This window comes from Diceros bicornis, chromosome X (genome assembly GCF_020826845.1).
Source record: "Diceros bicornis minor isolate mBicDic1 chromosome X, mDicBic1.mat.cur, whole genome shotgun sequence".
NCBI classification, from domain to species: Eukaryota; Metazoa; Chordata; class Mammalia; order Perissodactyla; family Rhinocerotidae; genus Diceros; species Diceros bicornis.
In genome coordinates this window covers 26,649,921-26,670,051 of record NC_080781.1, presented here as the reverse complement: position 1 = coordinate 26,670,051, position 20,131 = coordinate 26,649,921, and the positions used below count along the sequence as shown (strand labels likewise).

At 39.9% G+C, this 20,131-nt stretch overlaps 1 protein-coding gene across 6 annotated transcripts in view; it reads left to right on the top strand.

Annotated features, from left to right (window-relative positions):
* Positions 1-20,131, top strand: part of DMD (dystrophin) — a 743,617-nt gene that overhangs the window by 634,992 nt on the left and 88,494 nt on the right. For all 6 annotated transcript variants that reach the window (XM_058535613.1, XM_058535611.1, XM_058535614.1 and 3 more), the window contains 3 exons: positions 5,107-5,181; positions 16,673-16,874; positions 19,110-19,195. In XM_058535613.1, coding sequence (XP_058391596.1) covers positions 5,107-5,181; positions 16,673-16,874; positions 19,110-19,195 — 363 coding nt within the window. The remainder of the gene's footprint in view (positions 1-5,106; positions 5,182-16,672; positions 16,875-19,109; positions 19,196-20,131) is intronic.

Below are 20,131 nucleotides of genomic sequence, written 5' to 3'. Positions count from 1 at the left end.
TCTGAAATGCGCTTTCTACCAGCTGCCATGGAAACATTGTGTAACCCATTTCTTGGATAGTCTCATTCCTCTTGAGTTCCGGTTGTGAGAGCTAGTGAGCTCATTACAACTTGGATCAGGGTCCTGGAAAGGCAGCTCCCAGGGAAAGTGGAGACCAGCCTCCCATGGGGGATGGGGATGGGGGACTTCAGCTTTATTCTGCATGCATATTTTAGCTACAAGGTCAGTTCCAGCCTCAGCCCAGGACAATGTCACATTGTCCACAGCTGTAGTGCATCTTGAAGTTTCTGTGCAGATCCTACACACTTTCACAAGGCAGAGACTTATCTCTTCCAGCTGTAAACCAGAGGGAGTGGTGCTGCAGATTCCTAGCAACACATGTAGACTCAAACAACGCAGATGGCTAACTCTCTTGAGGAACACTTTTAAGACACCAGAACTCCACTGCAATTCACTGATGATTACTGGCTATAAATTTGTATGGCTTCTGTTGCATTGTGATGAAAACTAGACATTTTCCCTGCTACTTTCTTCTGGTGTTGCTGAATCACTGTTGGAGAACTAGTTGGACCATGGTGCATAGAAAACTGGTGGCAGAAGGCTTGTTCCCTGCAGTGGGTTGAGGGTATGCAGAGATGGTGTCAGGATTAACTTGAGGCAGAATATGCCATAGATAGAAGGATTTGGAAGGGAAGAAAGTTTGAACTGCTTTAGGGAAGCTGAGAGCACTGCTAGAGCAGGAATGTTCCAGATGATTGTCTCTGATAGTATTCCACGGTGAACCACGCCCTGAAAGAATCAGATCGTCCTTGCCTCTCCCACTTGATCTGTAGCTCCTGGGATTTGCCAATTCTGGGTATGAACTGTGAGATTTGGATGGAGCTTCTGACCTCATTTAGACCATTTGTTCTGAGTTCTGAATAGACCCAGGAAAATTAGAAAGGGGGGTAGAATAGGGGTCATAAGAGAGGGATCTTAGTTTCATGAAGAAGGAAGATATTAGGAAACTAGACCAGTGAGTTAAGAGGCAATTGAAAAGGAGGATTGGAAAGAAAGGGAAAAAGAAGAGAAAGTTCTTGCCAGTATCTTCTGCCAAGATGTTTGATTGGCACATAGTTCACACTCCACACTTTTGTATAAGTAAATGAATGAAAGGAAATTTGGAGTTGGAATCCTATCCCTTGGAAACTGCTATAGGCTGATGTTAAGGGGAAAGTGGTCTATACTTGAAGTGCATTTCTGTGTCCCTACGTTGCTTATTTTATAAAGAGCCAAAGGCACTCATTTATGAGTGTGTGTGAAGGAACTCTGCACTAGCAAGTATAGGGACTGGTGAATGGTTGTACTGGTGATTGTACTGGTGAATGGTGTTACACCAGTCTGGAGGGGAGGACAGGAATTAGTTTCTCATGGATTAGTGCCACAAGACAACTCATACCGTGAGTTGGCTGAGATCACCCAAAAAGATAAGCAATGATGACTGGGGAAAAGAGACAAAGGAAGAACTACGACTCTTGGGGGAGAGAGAGAATGAAGGACAGTCAGAGGGACCCAGATAAATCAATTTCTCCTCACCAGAGAACAAGGTCCAGGGAAAAGATAATTCACTTCAAGGAGAAGGAATCTGTACCTATAGCCTTTCAAGACACTTTTAGATACTTTTAATTTATTTAATACCTTTTGTTGGTGTTCATCATAAACAAGAGGTCTACAAATGTATCCCAGAGGTGAGTTTTTGGTCTAATTGACTCTAATAGTCATTAAATAATCTCCTAAAAACCCACAAAATGGAATGTAGGAAGATAGAAAAACAAAAGACAGCACAGGTCTTTATACAGAGTTTATACCTGAACTTGAACAACATGGAACAAGAAACTTTATTAAAAGGTACAATTAAAGGCTGATTGTACTTGAAGGTTCATATGAATCACCTGGGGATCTTGTTAAAATGTTGATTCTGATTCATAGATCTGGATGGGGCCTGAGAGTCTGCATTTCTGACAAGCTCCAAAGAGATGCTGATGCTGTTGGTCCTTGACTCACACTTTGGGTAACAAGGACCCACACAGGTTCGCTTTGGTAGGTGTTGGTAGCCTCTCGTGGTTAGACATAGTTTGAAGGCTGCCCTCTTATCTACATCTTGGCTACCAGTTTATAATGAAAGCAAGCCTCAGAATAAGCTCTGTCACATACGGAACATTTATTAGCCACAGGGCGCAAAACAATCTTAAGCCTATGCCAAAGGCACAATGAAGTCACAGCTCTGTCTTTTTGAGTGCTTGGCTTCAGAAGGTCACAGTCCACACCTCTAACACAGTAGTTCTCAAAGTGTGCGCCGGATCAGCAGCATCTGGAAACTTGTTAGAGATGCAGATTCTCAGGCCCTCCCCAGACCTACAGAATTAGAAAATCTGGGAGTGGGGCCTGGAAATCTGTATTTTTAACTAGCCCTCCAGGTGATGTATGCTCAAGTTTGAGAACCATTGCTAAAACAGCAGGATTCTGTCAACCATCTAATTGAATTCAGGCAACCAAGAATCCAGTGAACCACAGTGCGATATTTTGAAATCTGTCCTAGGGCACCGTGTCTAAAGGTGGAGGGCCTGCTAGACTCTTCTCACACCCTGTTAATGTAAGAGCCGGCAATGTTTCTAAACTTTTTTTTTTTTTTAAAGATTTTATTTATTTACTTTTTCCCCAATGCCCCAGTAGATAGTTGTCTGTCATAGCTGCACATCTTTCTAGTTGCTGTATGTGGGACGCGGCCTCAGCATGGCTGGAGAATTGGTGCTTCGGTGCACGCCCGGGATCCGAACCCGGGCCGCCAGCAGCAGAGCACGCGCACTTAACCGCTAAGCCACGGGGCCGGCCCTCTAAACTTTTTTTGACGGTCCTCATATTTTGCAAACCACTAATATCACCAATGCAAGACCATCTGACATTAATTAGGATAATTAATGAAACCCCTGGTGTAATAGGAGCTGAATATAGCTGAAGCACTTACAGTGGCCACCTCTAGAGTGAGGCTTTTTGATTAATTGCTGGCTAACCACCCCTGGAGTGTGCATTCCTGATTAACACAACTGACCACCCCTGCAGTGTAGCTTAAGCTAACACACACATACATCATATTGTACTGTCCATATGAGGGTTCTTTTTAAGTCTTACCACCTCCTTTATTAAGGCATAATTTAAACACAATAAAATGCATCCATTTTAAGTGTACAGTTTGAGTTTTGACAAATGTACACACTCATGTAACCTCCACACCCATCAAGATATATAACATTTCAGTCACCAAAAAAATACCCTTGTGTTCTTTGCGGTCAGTTACCCACCGCCACCCCACTCCAGGCTACCATCTGTCTGCTTTTGGTCATTATAGGTGAGATCTGCCTGTTCTAGAATTTCATATAAATGGAATCAAACAGTATTTACTCTTTGTGTCTGGCTTCTTTTACCCAATATAATGTTTTTCAGATCAGTTCACATTGTTGCTTTATCAGTAGTTAGTTCCTTTTTATTGCAGAGTAGTATGCCATTGCATTACTATTCTGCAGTTTGTTTATTCATTCTCCTATTTGTTTGTTTCTAGTTTTTGGCTATTATGGATTAACCTACTGTGGACATTCATTTACACATCTTTTTGTGGACATGTTTTTATTTCCTTTGGGTAAATATCTAGGAGTAGAATATTTGGGTCATAAGATAAATGTGTGTTTAATTTCATAAGAAACTGCTAAACAGGCTTTCCAAAGTGGTCGTACTATTTTACATTCCCCCCAGCAGCGTATGAGAGTTCCAGTTGCTCTACATCCTTGTCAACATTTAGTATTGTCAGTCTTTTTGACTTTTTACACTGCATGTTTTAAAGTAAATGGCAGACACTGTTTTTCTTCCCCCTAATTTCAATTCAGGTTTTTATATTTGGTCTCTGCAAAGGCCATAAAGCTAATAATGTTGACCCAAGTGACTTGGATATGGATTAAATTATTTCCTTTTACTAAGCCCCAAATAGAATTGATTTTGTGGGTGCCATCTAATTATGGCAGTTAGCCATATTTGCCAGTGTGTTTCTTTCTTTCTTTCATTCTTTTGTTCATTTATTCATTCAGTCGGTCAATCAGTCCCCAAGCTGTGTTAGAGCTGCTTTTTAGAGAGCAGTCATATATTATGTCGCTGGGAAATATGACAGAAGTAGGTGACAGCGTACTTGTCTTCAAGGAGCTTTTTGGAGTTGGGTTCCTGAAACGTAAATACACAGAAATGCTAGAAAAGAAAGACAGCCCAGTGTATATCAAGGCTTGCACAGACTTGAGCAAGGGCGTCTGATCTACATGTAGCTTCCTGCTAGGTGAGATGAGGTGAGACTTGATAGACAGGTGACTGTAGAAACCGCAGTAGCAGAAATTGTTGAGCTGTTAATCTGTGCTGAATATTAGAATGATTGCACCTTAGAATATAAAGCTAAATGTTTATTTTAATCTCGGTTATATTTTAAAAGACATCTCACACAAACAGACACACACATATGTTGAGTAAGTAATACTCAAAATGTTAACAATGTTAATCTTTGGGTACTGGGATTATGGATGATTTGTTTACTGATTTTATATTTTCCTTTAATTTCTAAGTTTTCCACAGTGAGCATGTTTAACTTTTATAATCATAAAAAAATGTTACATTGCAATTTGATGGTTTGCTAAGATTTCATAGCTATTTCGATAATATTTTCCTTGTTCTCTTTAATCTTGTGTAGCCAAGATTCACTACAATAGAACCAAGATTACAGTCGAGGAAAAAGCATACCTGTCCTTCTTTTCCCTTTTGGGAGCGAGGACTACATGAATGCCCTGCAGGCTACGCCACTGTAGTCCTTCATGGAACTTAGCTTTCCTGATTGTCAAAGCACAAAAAGACATTTTTTTTTTTCTTTCCCCACGTTGACAGAATTTCACCTCCCAAAACTTGGGGCATATACTAGAGATTTTTTTCTCCTAGCCTATTTTTGTTGTTGTTGTAGCTGTTGGCAAATCATTGGGAGTTTTTGTCCATGTTTTCTGATGAAATAACAACTGGTCTTTGTTTTCCCTCTTTTTTCTTCAGCTGACCTGAATAATGTCAGGTTCTCAGCTTATAGGACTGCCATGAAACTCCGAAGACTGCAGAAGGCCCTTTGTTGTAAGTATTAACCAGTGCTTGAAATATCTGATAGTTACTCTTTGCTTAAAAAAAAAGTGGGTCAGCAGTATTTTCATTTGGAGAGGGGAGAAATAGCTGTCACAAGTCCAGCTGTAACATAGAATTCATTTTTTGTAAAGTATCTTTGTCCTAGTATTGGCCTAGACTATTCTGTGATATTGTTGAGAATCATTCCTGTCACCATTCCTTAGCTACTGATGTTGAATTGACAAGATCTTGGTAATTTTTATTTTCCAGCTAATGGCATTGGCATCCAGAATTATCTTTATGAAACTTGAATTATCTCCTCCTATTCTACCTTTATTTCTTCTTTTTACAAATTGTATTTGTATCAGTACTAGATTGCCTTATCCAAACTAAAGCTCACAGATGTGTGGGGTTTTTTTTTAGCTTGAATGCTAATGTTCAGATAAAAGCTGTGATAGAAGAAAGATGACAAGATTGTTTTTCTGCTTTTGCTAAACATCGTACATCAGTGGGAAAAATCCTGAAGTGTCAAACACCTCTATCTTTTCATCAGATAGTTTATGTAACTATCTGTATTAGCAAAGTGAATTATAGTATAATATTGTTTGAGTAACCATGTATGTTGATGATATGACCATGAAACAGACAGGCACAGTCCCTACCCTGATGGAACTTACAGTCTAATGAGGGATATATAGGGTGTCCATAGGTCTGAAGACATAGGTGAATGTGTGTAAGATCATCAAGAACCTCTACAGTCTGTAAAAAATAAAGTGAGGGGTGAGGTTCAGAGAGGTTTGCTTGAAGAGGCGATGTCTAAGCTACATGAGTCCAGAAGGGTAAGTAGCGCTCACTCTAGGAAGTGTTCTCGTCAGAAGGAATAGCATGTGCTGAGGCGTGGAGTCCAGAGGTGCATTCAGGAACTGAAAATACTTTAGCCTGGCTAAAGCACAGAGTTCCAGGGAGGAGTTATGGTGAAATATTTGGCTGGAGAGAGAAGCTGGAAGCAGACTGTGAAAGGCTTTTTAAACTTAAGTAAAGAATTTAGTGGTCATTGGCGAGCCATGCAGGGGGATGACATGATGGGATTTTCATTTACAAAGCTCATTCTTGCTATGGAATAGAGCGTGGATTCCGGGTGGGGGGGTGGGGGCGGCCGAGTTGTGCAACTGATGGGAGAGAGACTCGTTGGGCAGTTTCAGTAATCTAAACTAGCAACATGGTGGCCTGAATTGGCAGACAAGGAATGGAGAGAAGTAGAGAGAATTGAGAAATACTAATGAGATGGAATTGACAGGTCTTAGTGATTCATTTGATTTGGTGGGTGAGGCGGAATCAAGGAAGATACTTCGGTGCTTGGCTTGGGTGAACGGTGGACTTGCCTGGTAGAGTTGGACATAAAGCTGTGATGCTCAAGAGAAATATAAAAATAATATTTAGGAACCGTCAGCATGTAGATGCTCAGGGAGAGTGTAGAGTAAGAAGAGTATTTAAGACCAAGCATGAACAGTATACAGAGGACACTGCAAAGGAATGGCCAGCGTGGGAGAAGGAGAACACCAAGAGGTTATAGTGCCACATACTGCATGGGAAGAAAGAAGAAAGGGCCTGCCACCAGGGTCAGATGTTGCTGGCAGGTCAGGATGAAGTTGGCGAAAGTGCCCATTGGATTTAGCAACAAGGAGGTCCTTACTAACTTTGGTGAGATTTTAGGGGCACGGTGGAGGTGATGAAGTGGGCTTAAAATTAAATCAAAAATGGGGATGTAAAGACGGTTGGTATGGACAGTTCTTGGAGAAATTTAGTTGTGAAGCGGAGGGAAGAGGGGTGGTAGTTAGCTGGAAGGGGCTGAGGAATTAATGAACTGTACGTACATATAAGTTGAGAGATACTTGGGTCTATTTAATGAATATGAGAAGGAGAGGACAAGATTGAAATTATTGGCTCAAGACGGGAGAATTAAAAAAATGTGAGTTCTCAGAAGATAGAGGCAGGTAATCCAGAACCCAAGAGAAGGAAGGGGCACCTCTCTTCCACTGGAACAGGTGGGGCCGAGGAAAGGATCTGTGCAGGGCCAGGTAACTAACGAGACTTGGTGGCAGGAAGGTGAGGGATGCCCATGTAGAGGTTTCTGTTTTCCGTGTGAAGGTGGAGGAGAGTTCCTGTGCTGCACTTAACAGTAGAAGGTGATGAAGTTGAAGTTGGGCTTACCTTTGTGGAGAACAAGAGAGAGGGCTAATTTGAGAAGCAGCATTATGGAGCCCAGAGTTGGCTGAGTATTCTACAGCAGCACGAATCTGTAGGGCTGTGGTATTTCTCCAGGCACACCCAGCAGTCAGGAGCTGAATGGCTCTGTCCCAGGGCAGGCAGAGGACAGCTGGGCCAGAGAAGTGAGGATTTGGGCAAAAGAGTGGTTAAGTATTTAAAGTGATGTCTGTCCAGTCCTTGTTGGGTAGGAGAAGCTATGAATTCAGATGGAAGCTGGTGGTTAGGAGGTAGAAGGATCAAGAGGCTAACTGTTCAGGGAGGTAGAGGTAGAGGTAGAGGTCGTGCGGAAGTAACTGGAAGGCCAAGAAGCTGTGGTCAGAGAGTAGCATAGCTAAACATGGTTTCGGAAGTGGAACAGTTCCAGGTGATTAGGTCTAGGATATGACCATTTGAGTGGGTGGCAGAGGTGGAGTAGATGTGAATCTCCATGGAGATGAAATAAGAAGTTAAGGAACTGAGAGGCTAGAGTGATACATGAGTCATCCATGCCAATGTTGAAATCATCCAGAATTGGGGCCAGTACTGGGGAAGAGAGGAGAGAAGGACTGTGAACCCTGGCTGTCAAGTCTTCAGGAATGAAGGGGTCTGACCACGGGGGTCTGCGGAGGCTAGCAATAAGATGGACAAAGAGGGTCGCTGGTGTGTGGTTTTTTTACACAGAGTTGGAGAAGAAACATCCGAGAAGTGGAATTATTCGGAAGGAGAGAGTAGGCTTTTCCTCTTCATCTTGGTCTCTCCAATGCTTAGTACAAAGCCTGGCACAGAGTAGGGTTTGATATGTTTTCATGGAATGAATGCATGAATGAAAGTAAATTTAGGCTTCCATTTCCTTATAGCTTATAGTCTCAAGCTATCATTTTTCAGCTATATAGCTGCCAAATTTAAGTGGTTTTTAAAGGGCTCCGCAGGCCTAGGATTTCCTTAGGGACCTGTTAATGTACCAGAGCTGGAAAGAGGCAGTTTGGGGCGGGGCGAAGTCAGAGGGCTGGGTGGAGAGTCTTCTGCCTCTTTTTCTTCTCCTGGCCCTGCCCCATCCCAGAGATACTACTTTCCATTGATAAAGGGGTAATTATGAACTGGTTATTGTAAAGTGCTATAGTATATAGAATATTCCTGTGAGATCCTAAAAGTTCAAAAGAGATAATCAGCTGCTCCAGGTTAGCCTTTGAAAAAGCCCAGAAATAGACGAGATGGAAAACCTTATAATGACTGTCCCTTTCCATAACATTCCTTTTGACCTTGGATTTAGGCATTGTTCACTTCTCCTGTTAAAAAATAATTCTATTCACAAATGTGTCTCATTTTCTATCATTTCCATTTATGTTAAATTTCCGATAAACGTTGGGAAAATTGGGGAATTTGATGTCATAAAAAATGTTGGCCATTTGGGGTTATAATCTTGTAATAAAGTTAAGCTCTGAATGTAGAATTTCCACTTTTAAGCAGATTTGAAATTCTCAGCACTTCCTTTCTGAGCATGACTTTTCTCATATTTGAAAAAGATTTAGGTACAGCAAAATTAGGGTGTATTTATCTAAATTAAGTACTGGATTCTTAAGAATGGTAGGAGGGGTCCATGTGTAGTATGAATATAGAATGAAGAGTTCACCAATCCTTTTATTATTGAAAACATGTGTAGTCATATTACTTAGCTAACTGTTCAGTAGATGATATAAGAATTTCCTCTTAATTTTACATTTGCTTAGGTTTATCTTCCAGCCCTTTTGTCATTTCTATGCCTGCAAAGCCATGATAAAGAGCTATTGTCTGTGGTACAGGCAAATAAAACTTGTCCTGGTTAGCTTTTCCAACCAAAGGTCACTTCCACTAACTCTTACTTTAATGAAAATTAATGATGTTATCTCAATGATTTCCTGATGCCAGTGAAGAGTTTGAATTACAGATGCCTTAGAAAATAGGCAGAGCTACTGCTATTTAGCACTTGGTCTTATTTTTTCACTTCACTGTCAAAGCTTCAATATTGCGGAAACCTGAATAACACAATTTTATCCACTATAGAGAATTTGCTATTTAAGTGGAGAGCATCACCATTGGCCTATAATGTCCCCAGTTTATAATCCGTTTAATGTTGCATGACTCTATACTGCCTTTCAACACATTGTGAATGAAAATTAAGCTCGACAGAAAAGCAGAGACAAAGAGAAAATCTTGGTAAGAAGGATTTATAAGGTGGTTCATATGGCTGATACTCCATTGAAAGTTATGAAGAAGATAATCTAAGCTTTTTCTGTTTCCTTCTGTAGTTCTGATGACATCCTATAGATGTGTGGCTTCTAACATTAAAAATATAGCCAACTTCTAAGAGCAGAAATAAAAATGCACTTAACAAAGCATGTGTATTTAGTTTATTAGTGTGTGGTGGGTTGGAGAGAGCCCAAACCATAGGGCTAAATATACTGCAGTTGATAAATGTGACAAATATTCTGCAAACAAGAAATAGAGAACAATTTGCTTCTGTTCAGCAACTAAATCACACAGTAGAGAGATTTTGTACAGCCTGGAGTCGTCTGAATAAAGGCACAGCTGCTGAACACACCCTCACCGTGACAAACCAGGTGAACGATGTGCTCCTTTCTTGGTAAATGCACCTCACCTTTTGAGTGTGGCATTAGACAGGGTTGGGTTGCTAAAGAAAGCTCTCAAGACCCACGATAACATAGCTTACAAATCTACAGTCTCTTGCAGGAAAAGGCTACAATAAAGGCAACAGCATTCAAGTCAGGATGTGCATCCACAGCTACAGGCTGCCTCACACAGCAAGGGGGCCCGAGAGACCAGTGTAATTATTTTGTCCCTCCTCCACAAAAATCTATTTTTCCCATGCATTATTTTTCACATAGGTTAGAGGCCAGGTCTCTGGTCTTTCAGAATTCAAAACATCTTGAGGACAGAGCCAAACTAATTTTCTCAGTTCACACGGTTGACAGATATTGGTGCTCAAAGAGAGGGGTCTTGTAACAGGACCCATCTCTGTCCCAGGGGAAGCACTGTAGTCCTGTTTAAAATTTGTCCAATACCCATGAGTTGCACACTAGGGAAAGAATGGTTGGCCCTCAGCCATGGTGCTGAAGCTGTTAAGGAGCACCTTGTAGGTTCCATTCTCCAGGTATCATTGGTTCCATTTCCACTTATCATTCTAGGAGGCTTGCCATCCTTATTCTTCTTCCTGGAATTGGATTACCCCAAAGTGCTCCCTTTGCACTAGGAGTTCTTTTCTATCAGTTTATCTTTTCTCATTCAAAGCAAATTTTACCTGGCCAAATGTTCGTTGCCCGGCTCCTAATTCTCCTAAGGTTCTTTTATTTCAAGTCGTCCCATGCTCTTTGGTCCACCAGACCTGTTGCATTTCCTACTAATATCTTTACTATAACTAGGAGATAAATTTGAGATGCAAAATGTTGAGTCTCCCAGGCTAACATCATATGAGTAGTAGTCACTCCTAAATGGACTTCGGTTTGGGCATGTCACAGAAATTTCTATAACCATCCACATCAAATTTCTGGCTTTTCAGTCTCAGGGAAGTAGGCCCGCCAAGTTCAACTTAATTCTTCCTCAGTGATCCAGGTGTTCCAATTGTGCCTCCACCCATTTGTGGCTTTCATCACACAATAAGGGGGTAAATAGCTACTTGCTTTACACATAATATCATGGCTGATGAGACGTGTAGCAGATAAACCTTCTACCGTATAGCCAATACCTTTCTTAAACCTTCATCATCACGATTAATGGCCACACAATGTTCATTCAGATTATTATAAATCAGAGTCTCAAGATTTGACTGGGTAAATATTCCCACAGGGTACTTTTCAACACAAGTGCTTAATAATAGATATATCCTGTGAAACAAGAACCAAAAGACAACCCGTTATTGTTCCATGGAGTCATAGTCACAGTTGGAACTCCCATCTCTTCATCCAGTGTGGTCAATAGATTGGCTAGCTGTCCTGTTCACTTCTTGGCTCTTTAAAAGGCCATCTGAGTCACAGCTAAGGGAGCATATTATTCTTATTTTAAGCCTCTTTCTAGGCACCAACATTGTGTTAGATTTTCCCTTTTTAACACCCATTTGGTGGCTTTCTTCCCTTCAGCAACAATCTTACCTTTCTTCCTTATCATTAATTTTAATCCAGACCTTCTACCCACACAAGAAGTATGTCCCTTGGGTTCTGCCACTGGGCTAGTTCATATTTAGCTGGTAGCAAGATAAGACAGGCCAGGCCTTCCCCTTCAGTCTCTTCAGTACAGAAAAATGGTGTTATCCTGTCTTCTGGGCAACAAAACATTTGTGACGGTCAGCCCCAATTGGGCGAGGTGTGGGGAAGGAGTAATCCATTTCATCAATCCCTGTGGAATTCTTGCACTTACATTTCAACTCATAGCCATAATATCTAGTTTCAGAATATTACCAGCCTTTGAGACTCTTAAATTGTAGCCCCAGCCCAGGGACTACTAGGTATGGCATTGAAAAAGAAAATCATGGTGAACACATGTAAGTTCCCCACTTGAATTATCTTTTTAATTGTAATTAGTCTCATGGATGTAGCCCATTTATCAAAAGTGATAGTTGCCCAGGTTCCTTTGGTTGGAACTCCACCTGCAGGCCAGAGAGGGTGAAGCTCAATGGAAGGAGATCCTGAACTACTCAAGCTTTTGCTAACCCAACCGAGGAATTGAATTCTTAGCAGACCTGCCATCAGTTTGCAATGCCCTTCGAATCCATTTTATTAGCTCCTGAAGTTCAGGTTCTGCCATTTCCGGATGCCACTAGAAAGTTGTATTATTGATAACCAATTTCAAAGCCTGTGCTACTTCAAACCAAGGGTAGCTTGGCAACCTGCAATGGTTCATTTTCATCCCTTATATCAGAATCACCTTTTTATCTTTTGAAATAATATCTTAGCCATATTTTTGGCTAAGAATGAATTGGTGGTCTTCTAAACAATCTCACTTCTGACACTAATTGCACTGGCCGTGGCATTTAGGGCTCAGTTGCTAAAGAGGACTCACAGAACCCAAATGACAGTTTTTTTACAAATCTGCAGTTCATTACAGAAAGAGGCTACAGTGTACTAACAACATTAAAATGAGGATATGCATCACACCCACAGGCTGCCTCACCGCGTAGGGTCCGGAGAGCCCAGTTGTAAGCTCCAAGTGCTCTCTGTAAGGGCCATACCAGGATGCACTTTCTCTCTTAGATCAAGATGTGAGCACAAACCACTTTGGAAACCAGGGAGCACAAATTAGAGTCTTAGCAAGGTTTTTTTAGAGCCTCCTGGAAACCTGCGCATGTTCTTCCTTCGTAGCCAGTCCCAAACACAGTGGCCTCCACGGGTCTCACTGAGATCAGGTAAAAATGGCCAATGTTACTGCTAGCAATAAACAGTAGTGATAACATGTAAACCGTGGCTACACATGAACACAGTAAGTCACTGCTTTTCATTGCTTTGATCAAGGATCTGCATTGTATATCTATTTTAGCAAAACATCTCCTGCCAGCTCTAGAGCCTCTGGAATTAACCTTCATAGCACAGATAACTACATCAAAGCGCATTGACTTTCTTGCTGGGCAAAGATTTGCTTGGAATGTCCTTCAGCCTTGAAGAGTAAGCTGCCTATAGAAGAGCGTGATGTCAACAACAGCCTCCTCTTCCCACAGGCGCCTTCTGCTGCCTGGGCAAAAAAGTCAGCAAACACATAGCAGTTATCCCATCATGACCCCCTCTGTCTCTGTCTGCACTAATTAGGTTACAGGATTATTTCTGTATGGGATGAGCATGGGGTTGTGTGGGCACCATGGGATTTGTTCTCACCAACTTTTTGGTGTTTCTTTTTTCTCCTACTATTATTACTAGTAGGGAATGAGGAGTGGTTTCTTTTTCTGTAAAGTCTGTTAGGATACCTTCTGCCACCCACCTTTCTGCTTTTCAATATGTACCTCTACAAGGAATCTGAAAACCTGTGTGTCCTGCCATAACACCCAAAGCAAGTGTTTTTATTGCTGGTCTCAGTTTTCTCCACTGCAAAATGATTCTGAAGGTGCTTTCTAGGTTTTAAAGCCTGTGATTCTCTAAAAGACAAAAAAAAAAAAAAAATCTGCCTCAGCTCCTCCCTTGTGGCATATGTAGAAAGGAATAGAGTTAGCATTTGGACCTAGAATGGTGAGAGAACGATTAGGCACAACCAGAGCCTCGGGAACCTTGTGTTTAAGTCTCCCTTCCTCATCCCCCACTTTTATTTTCCAGTTTTTCTGCACAGCAAAGAGGATCCTGGAGAGCCAGTCATTTGTGTTCTGTCCCCATCCTCTCTCACTCCAGCAGCCCACATGCAGGAGGGGCACCACCAAATGATCCCTGTCCTTCAGTGGCAACAAAATCTATAGCATCCTCTACTGTAAAAATATTTTTTGAAAGAGAGGGTATATTAGGACATACTTGGGTTTTTATGTAGCTTTAAAATATATTCCCTAGTGAATACACTAATGGATGGAGCTATATATATAGATATATATATATATTTTTTTAATGGAAATTCCTAGCTTAAGATAAAAGGATAGTTTCACAGAATTGTGTCTGCTGGTTGCTTGTTGAGGCTTCTAGAAACAGCTAATCATGTTTAATGTTTCATCAAAAAATCTCAATGTATTCTTTAAGATGCTCGTTTTTCAACAGTTAAGTGTATGTCTGTGTGGCAATTAAATTGTCCCTATCGATTTTCTCATCTCTTTTCAAGTCCATAGTATCAGCTATGTATACTTAAATAGAGGTCTTTTAAAAATTGTTCCATGAAAGTGGAATTCTGTTTGATATGTTTGTTTTGGGAAATGTGTTCTCCAATCTTCTCTGATGGATCATTCTTGTGTTTAACCATATCCGGTTTTAGCAGAGCACACTGCACAGTATTTCTCTCCTAACTGTGTCATCTTCTGCTCCTGTTATTTCAGAGCAATTGCTTTGCTTCCCTCTGGAGCTATTTATACTCCAAATTTTCTGTTCTGTGTGTTACACATTCACCTGTACAGAGATAAGAGTAGACCCGGTAAAAAGGAATTCATGCAATTTTGCTGTTGTTTTGTTTCCATCACACCGGTAAATTAGACTTTAAATACAAAAGTGAGTCTAAAAATTCTCACTTGTTAGTTCTTGTATCCTTGGATATAAAGCAAAATATTTGTAACGATTAAGGCAGAGTAACAAAAAAGAAAATAATAGAGAAACTTCAAACCACCCGTAGCTTCCTTTAATATATAAAGAAACATGTTGGGAATATTGGTATTTGGAAGAAATCCATTCCTCTCTTCCGCTAATGGAAATGGTGTGCTGCATTTCTAAATGTTCTCACTACCTGCACCTGGAAATGGGTCCTGGGAGGAAGTCAAGCACACAGAAGAGAGAAGGAAAGTTTGAGTCTTGTGTCTCTGAACCTCTGTCCGGTCTCCCATGCAGTCCCCACTCCACTCTCCCCTCCTTGCGCCGTCCTGCCTGTTTGCATTGTTATTTTTTTAATTCATTATTCTTTTTCCTACCTGCCTCCCTCTCAAATCATGTTCCTTTCTACTGCTTTAAACAAAGTCTCGACTTCCATGGAAAGAGGGCATTTCTTCATCTGGAGAGTATCTTTAAGGAAAAGGACTGGGATCTTTGCTTTCATAGGATGGGTGCTTGTCCAGAGCATTTTAGGGAAACTGGTACATGAAGCATGGAGCTTTACTCCCTGGATGAAAGACAAAGAAAAAAAACCTCCCACTTTCACCACCAGGTCTCCTTCATGCTTCCAGGGAAAGTGCAAAGGTTACTATTTTCCTTTTTTAAAAGAGAAAAACATGCACTACATAGGTATTAACGTACATAGGTATTAACCACTATTTTTTCCCCCCTTAACATATAATTAGAACTAGCTGCAAATAACAAGTAAAGTACATTAAAGCCTTAAATTGGTGTCTGTTTAGTATTGGGCAAGCTGTTTACCGACTGGGATGGCCCATGTTTATCTGCAGTTACATTTATAATTGTCTTGCCTCCTCCCCCTAGATATGTGAGAGATTTACTTAATTACTATTGATTCTTTCTCTCAAAGGACTGAGAATTCAGACCAGAGCTTAGGTGTATAAGGTGTCATAAAAGCCACGTTGTTGCATTTCCAATTTGGCTAATAAATTGGCTTTAGAGAAAAGCATCTTTCCATGACACTTGGGAGTAAAGCTTGCGATTTGCTGATGTTGGACAAGGTTGAGGTTTCACTTTTGTGAAATTTTTGTCTTTCAGCATATTATTAAATACTCCCTCAGATCAAGGGAACCCTGTTCCCATTTATAAAGTTCTTAGAGGACTTGAAAAGTACATTGTACAATACAATTTGAAGGTGAAAGGAGAAATAAGTGCGTCTTGGTTTGAAAACTGGATAGATTATGCCGTTGCTGTAGTTTTTCTATAGAAAATTTTAGTGAAGTTGATTGTTTTTTTACCTAATGTTAAGGTAGCAGAGAGATTGTGAGGTGACTGATATTTCAAGGAGAAAAAGGCTTAATGATTATAAATGCATAGCTGGAAATAGAGTTTACACAACCCTAACCATACAGATTAATCAAACTGACCTTCTCTAATACTAATACAGTCATGCGCTGCATGATGATGTTTTGGTCAATGAACTACCGCATATACGATGGTGGTCCTATAGAATTAGTACCATATAGCCTAGGTGTGTAGTAGACTGTACCATCTAGGTTTGTGTAAGTACACTCTATGATGTTCGCACAACAACAAAATTGCCTAGCAATGCATTTCTCAGAATGTATCCCCATCATTAAGTGACGCACGACTGTACGAGAATGTATTATCAGGAACTCTTACAAAATCTCTAGTGAAACAGTTCTTTTCTTATTCAGGTAGAAATGACTGTTCACGTAGAACATGACAGGTACCCTTAACTCTCAAATATTCCCCAAGACTTCAGGAATGGAAACTGTCTCTTTGCTCACATCTTCACCCAATGCCAGTGAGATTCGAGAACAACCTTAGATCCTGAATACCCCTCCAACTCATCAATTTAGAGCTGAGGGATGAAAACAAAACACTTTCAACAGAGTAGGGTTCAGGTTTGGTGTTTACTACAGGGTATGAGACAACCCTCCCAAGATTCTCAAAGGAAAAAGAAAAATAATGAAAAGAGATTTTTTCCCGTTCGAATCACTTGCGATTTTATGTGGCTTTTGCAGTGGATCTCTTGAGCCTGTCAGCTGCATGCGATGCCTTGGACCAGCACAACCTCAAGCAAAATGACCAGCCCATGGATATCCTGCAGATCATTAATTGTTTGACCACTATTTATGATCGCCTGGAGCAAGAGCACAGCAATCTGGTCAACGTCCCTCTCTGCGTGGATATGTGTCTCAATTGGCTGCTGAATGTTTATGACACGTACGTATGGCAAGCTTTTTTCAGACTCTGCCACAGGAGGTTTAGTTTCCAGAATGCTGACGGTGTAATTAGCATCACAACAGGGCCCCAGTCTAGAAATATGGTCCTCAGGATGAAAGTTTCATAAAGCTGTGTGACCTAATGCTGTCCCTGTGATAAATCATTCTTGCATTTATTGGAGCTGAAAAATATTTTGATAAGCTAGGAGGTAAGAGCTAGAAGGTAGATTGCACTCAGATTAGAAAACAAACAAAACCCTGAGATACTCATTTTTCAAATAGTAGAATAAGTCGACATGTAGCCATTAGTTCTTTCCCTTTCTTGCCTGTGTATTTTGAATTCCTCCATCCACTTTAGGGGTGGCTCCCTCTCACTGGCAGAAATGGATGTGCTCCTGGAGATGTTGGCACATCTGTCACTAGATCTGAATAGTGATAGCTGATACTCAGGAGATTTTTGCAGAAGATTATGAATTGATAAGCCAAACAAAATGAAAACAAGTCCTTAATGTGGCAAATTCAGCCCCTCAAACTGAGGAAGTTTTTTTTTTTAATAAGGTTTTACAAAGTTTTAGTTTGGCACCTCCACTCATCACTCTCTTAGAGAGCACCTGTTCATTTCTTCTGTATTGCACATAGGAGAGATCCCCATTTCTAATTTTTGTCTTGAGCTTAATGAAGACAATTGAGGAAGACAGCAGAAGGAATTGGTCTTAATTTTGACTGAATTCTTCTTAGACCTCAGAATTATTACATGCCTCGTATGACATGTCAACAAGAACATATCCCCATTTGGAAATCTGGGAAAGTTTTCCGAAAGGAGATGCATATCAACTCTTTTACCTTTGTTGTAGATATCTCCCACCTCCTGGATTAAAATGTATACCTTTTTTTCTTTGTTATTTTGATAAAGTATTGCTTTTTAAATTCCAAGATCACCTGGCTATTGCAATCTGATAATTATCTACCAAGCCTTTGAACATATTGGATTTTAATTGTGGGTTACACTTACATTTGCTTGGATAATGGTTTGTATTCAGGTCTTCCCTCAGATATGTTTTGGTACTATTTTCTTTGCAGATGAATGGATTCTGAGTATATAACTTCCCTTCTACCTGCCTGAAAATTATTTGGGGACAATTTTAACTCCTTGAGGATCTGAGTTACTGTATCAAGTCTATTTGTTAAACTTTGATTTGCTTTTTTTAAAGAAAGAAAAGACAAAATCTTCCAATGATAGTAATTTTGTTAATGCATTAAGATCCAGGATTTCTGTTTGACTAAAGGATTTAGTAAATTGTACCAGTTGAAAATTGAGCATATTGTTCACCAAAAATAACCACAATTGGGACCGATCCTTTGCAGTTTCTAAGTGCTAGGTGGGAGAATTATTCTAAAATCTTTTTTTTTTTTAACGGACATCTAAGGTTCAGTTGCTTTCCATAACAAATAAAAGCTGAAAATTGTTGAAAGACATTTGCTACCAAATGAAAAATTGTTAATTTTTATTTTTAATTTTTTCCCATGGATAAAATGAACTTGTTAATAAATTGGTTATGCTGAATTATGTTTATTTCAGCTTTATATGTAAAGTGAAAGCATACGTATATTAAAACACTGATATAGCAATAGGTTATTTTTAAATTGCTCTTTAAGATCATATATTTGAATGCTCTCTAATAGAGTGTATCATTTTTCTTATGGAGATAAACATGCATATTTTGCATTATGTGTCATATGGCCTGAAGTGATTAATTTTCTTCTCAATAAGGGGCAAGCTGATGAAAATCTAAGAGTCTTGAAGAGAGCAGAGCAGTTAGTTGCTGGCAATTTTTTTGGCTTCAGTAACCAAAGTAGGTAATTTGCTTCAGTAACCAAAATAGCTTAGTGCATAGTAGTAATTCTTCCACTTACCAACTTACTTAAACCCAGGTGACTCTCCATGGATGAATAGAAGGATATTTTTTCCTATTTTGTGTAGAGCTACTCTTGCAATTCAAGTAAGGGCTTTTAAGAATTGAAAACTTTGTAAATGTTCATTGGTCAAGTTGGTCAAATTTCCATCGCATTCTGGGTCATTAGCTGAGTAGATAATGAACTCAGACAAGTTCTTAACAATCTTAATAAAGCAGTGGTCAATAGAGCTCCCATATCCAAGGAATTTTTCTTAACTGAAAAGTGTTCACTGTCTAGTAAAGTGTCAGTAATTGTTTTCTGGTTTGATTATTTATAATAGGGGACGAACAGGGAGGATCCGGGTCCTGTCCTTTAAAACTGGCATCATTTCTCTGTGTAAAGCACATTTGGAAGACAAGTACAGATGTAAGTCATGTATATTAACTCTGTATTGTTTTATCAGTGTTGGCTAATTACCCCAGTTCTAGATGGGGAATGACATAGTGTTCTTATTTGACAGCAGGTTCTTCACGTAAGATGCAGAACTGCTTTTAGAGTGTCATAAAATTTGGTTTGTGCTGTTCCCTGTCAAACATTAAATTGCAGGTATTTAAATAGAAAATGAGGATTAACTTCTCCAGTCTGAGTATTATTTTACATTACATTGACTGTGTCTGAATGAAACACATGTTCCTAGAGGATCAAGTCTGATTTCCTAACCCCTTTGTATAAGTCAGAAGAATAAATGTGAAAGTTTAATCCGTGCACTTGCCTAGTCTTTGGATTCTTATTTAAAGTGTACTATCTGGCATTCACGTTCAAGAAACATTGTTTATTTTATAATCATCTTACTGCAAGTTGTACTGACATATGTAATTCTGTGACATGATTAACATTTTATTATTTGAGAGACAGCTTGCCATTTCTTACAGGGTAAATATCACCTTATAGAATTTCCTTTTGATTAGCCGTTGGGTTCTTCTGCTTAAAATTTGTAAATCCAAATTAAAAGCAAATGCTATGGGAGTGGTTTTTGAGATGACTAAGCAACCATTTATTCCCATTTTGAAGGGCTATACATGTCTTCCCCTTTAAATGCTTATAAGAAATCTTCTTGGTAGGAATATTAAACAAACCTAGTCTATCTTGTCTTTTCTCTTTTCCCCTAAGGCCTGGCCACACAGGGATGAGGAGATGTGCTGAGTTTAAGGACAGGCAGGAGATAAAAGAGATCGAATCCCTCCAAAGCCACTCTGTGTCCTACTGCTCATTTCCCCCCTAGGAGTAAGCCACAAAATACACAAGCCCTTTTAGCTCTCACTTTTATGTAGTGTCCACTTGAGTTTTCTCATCCTAAGAACC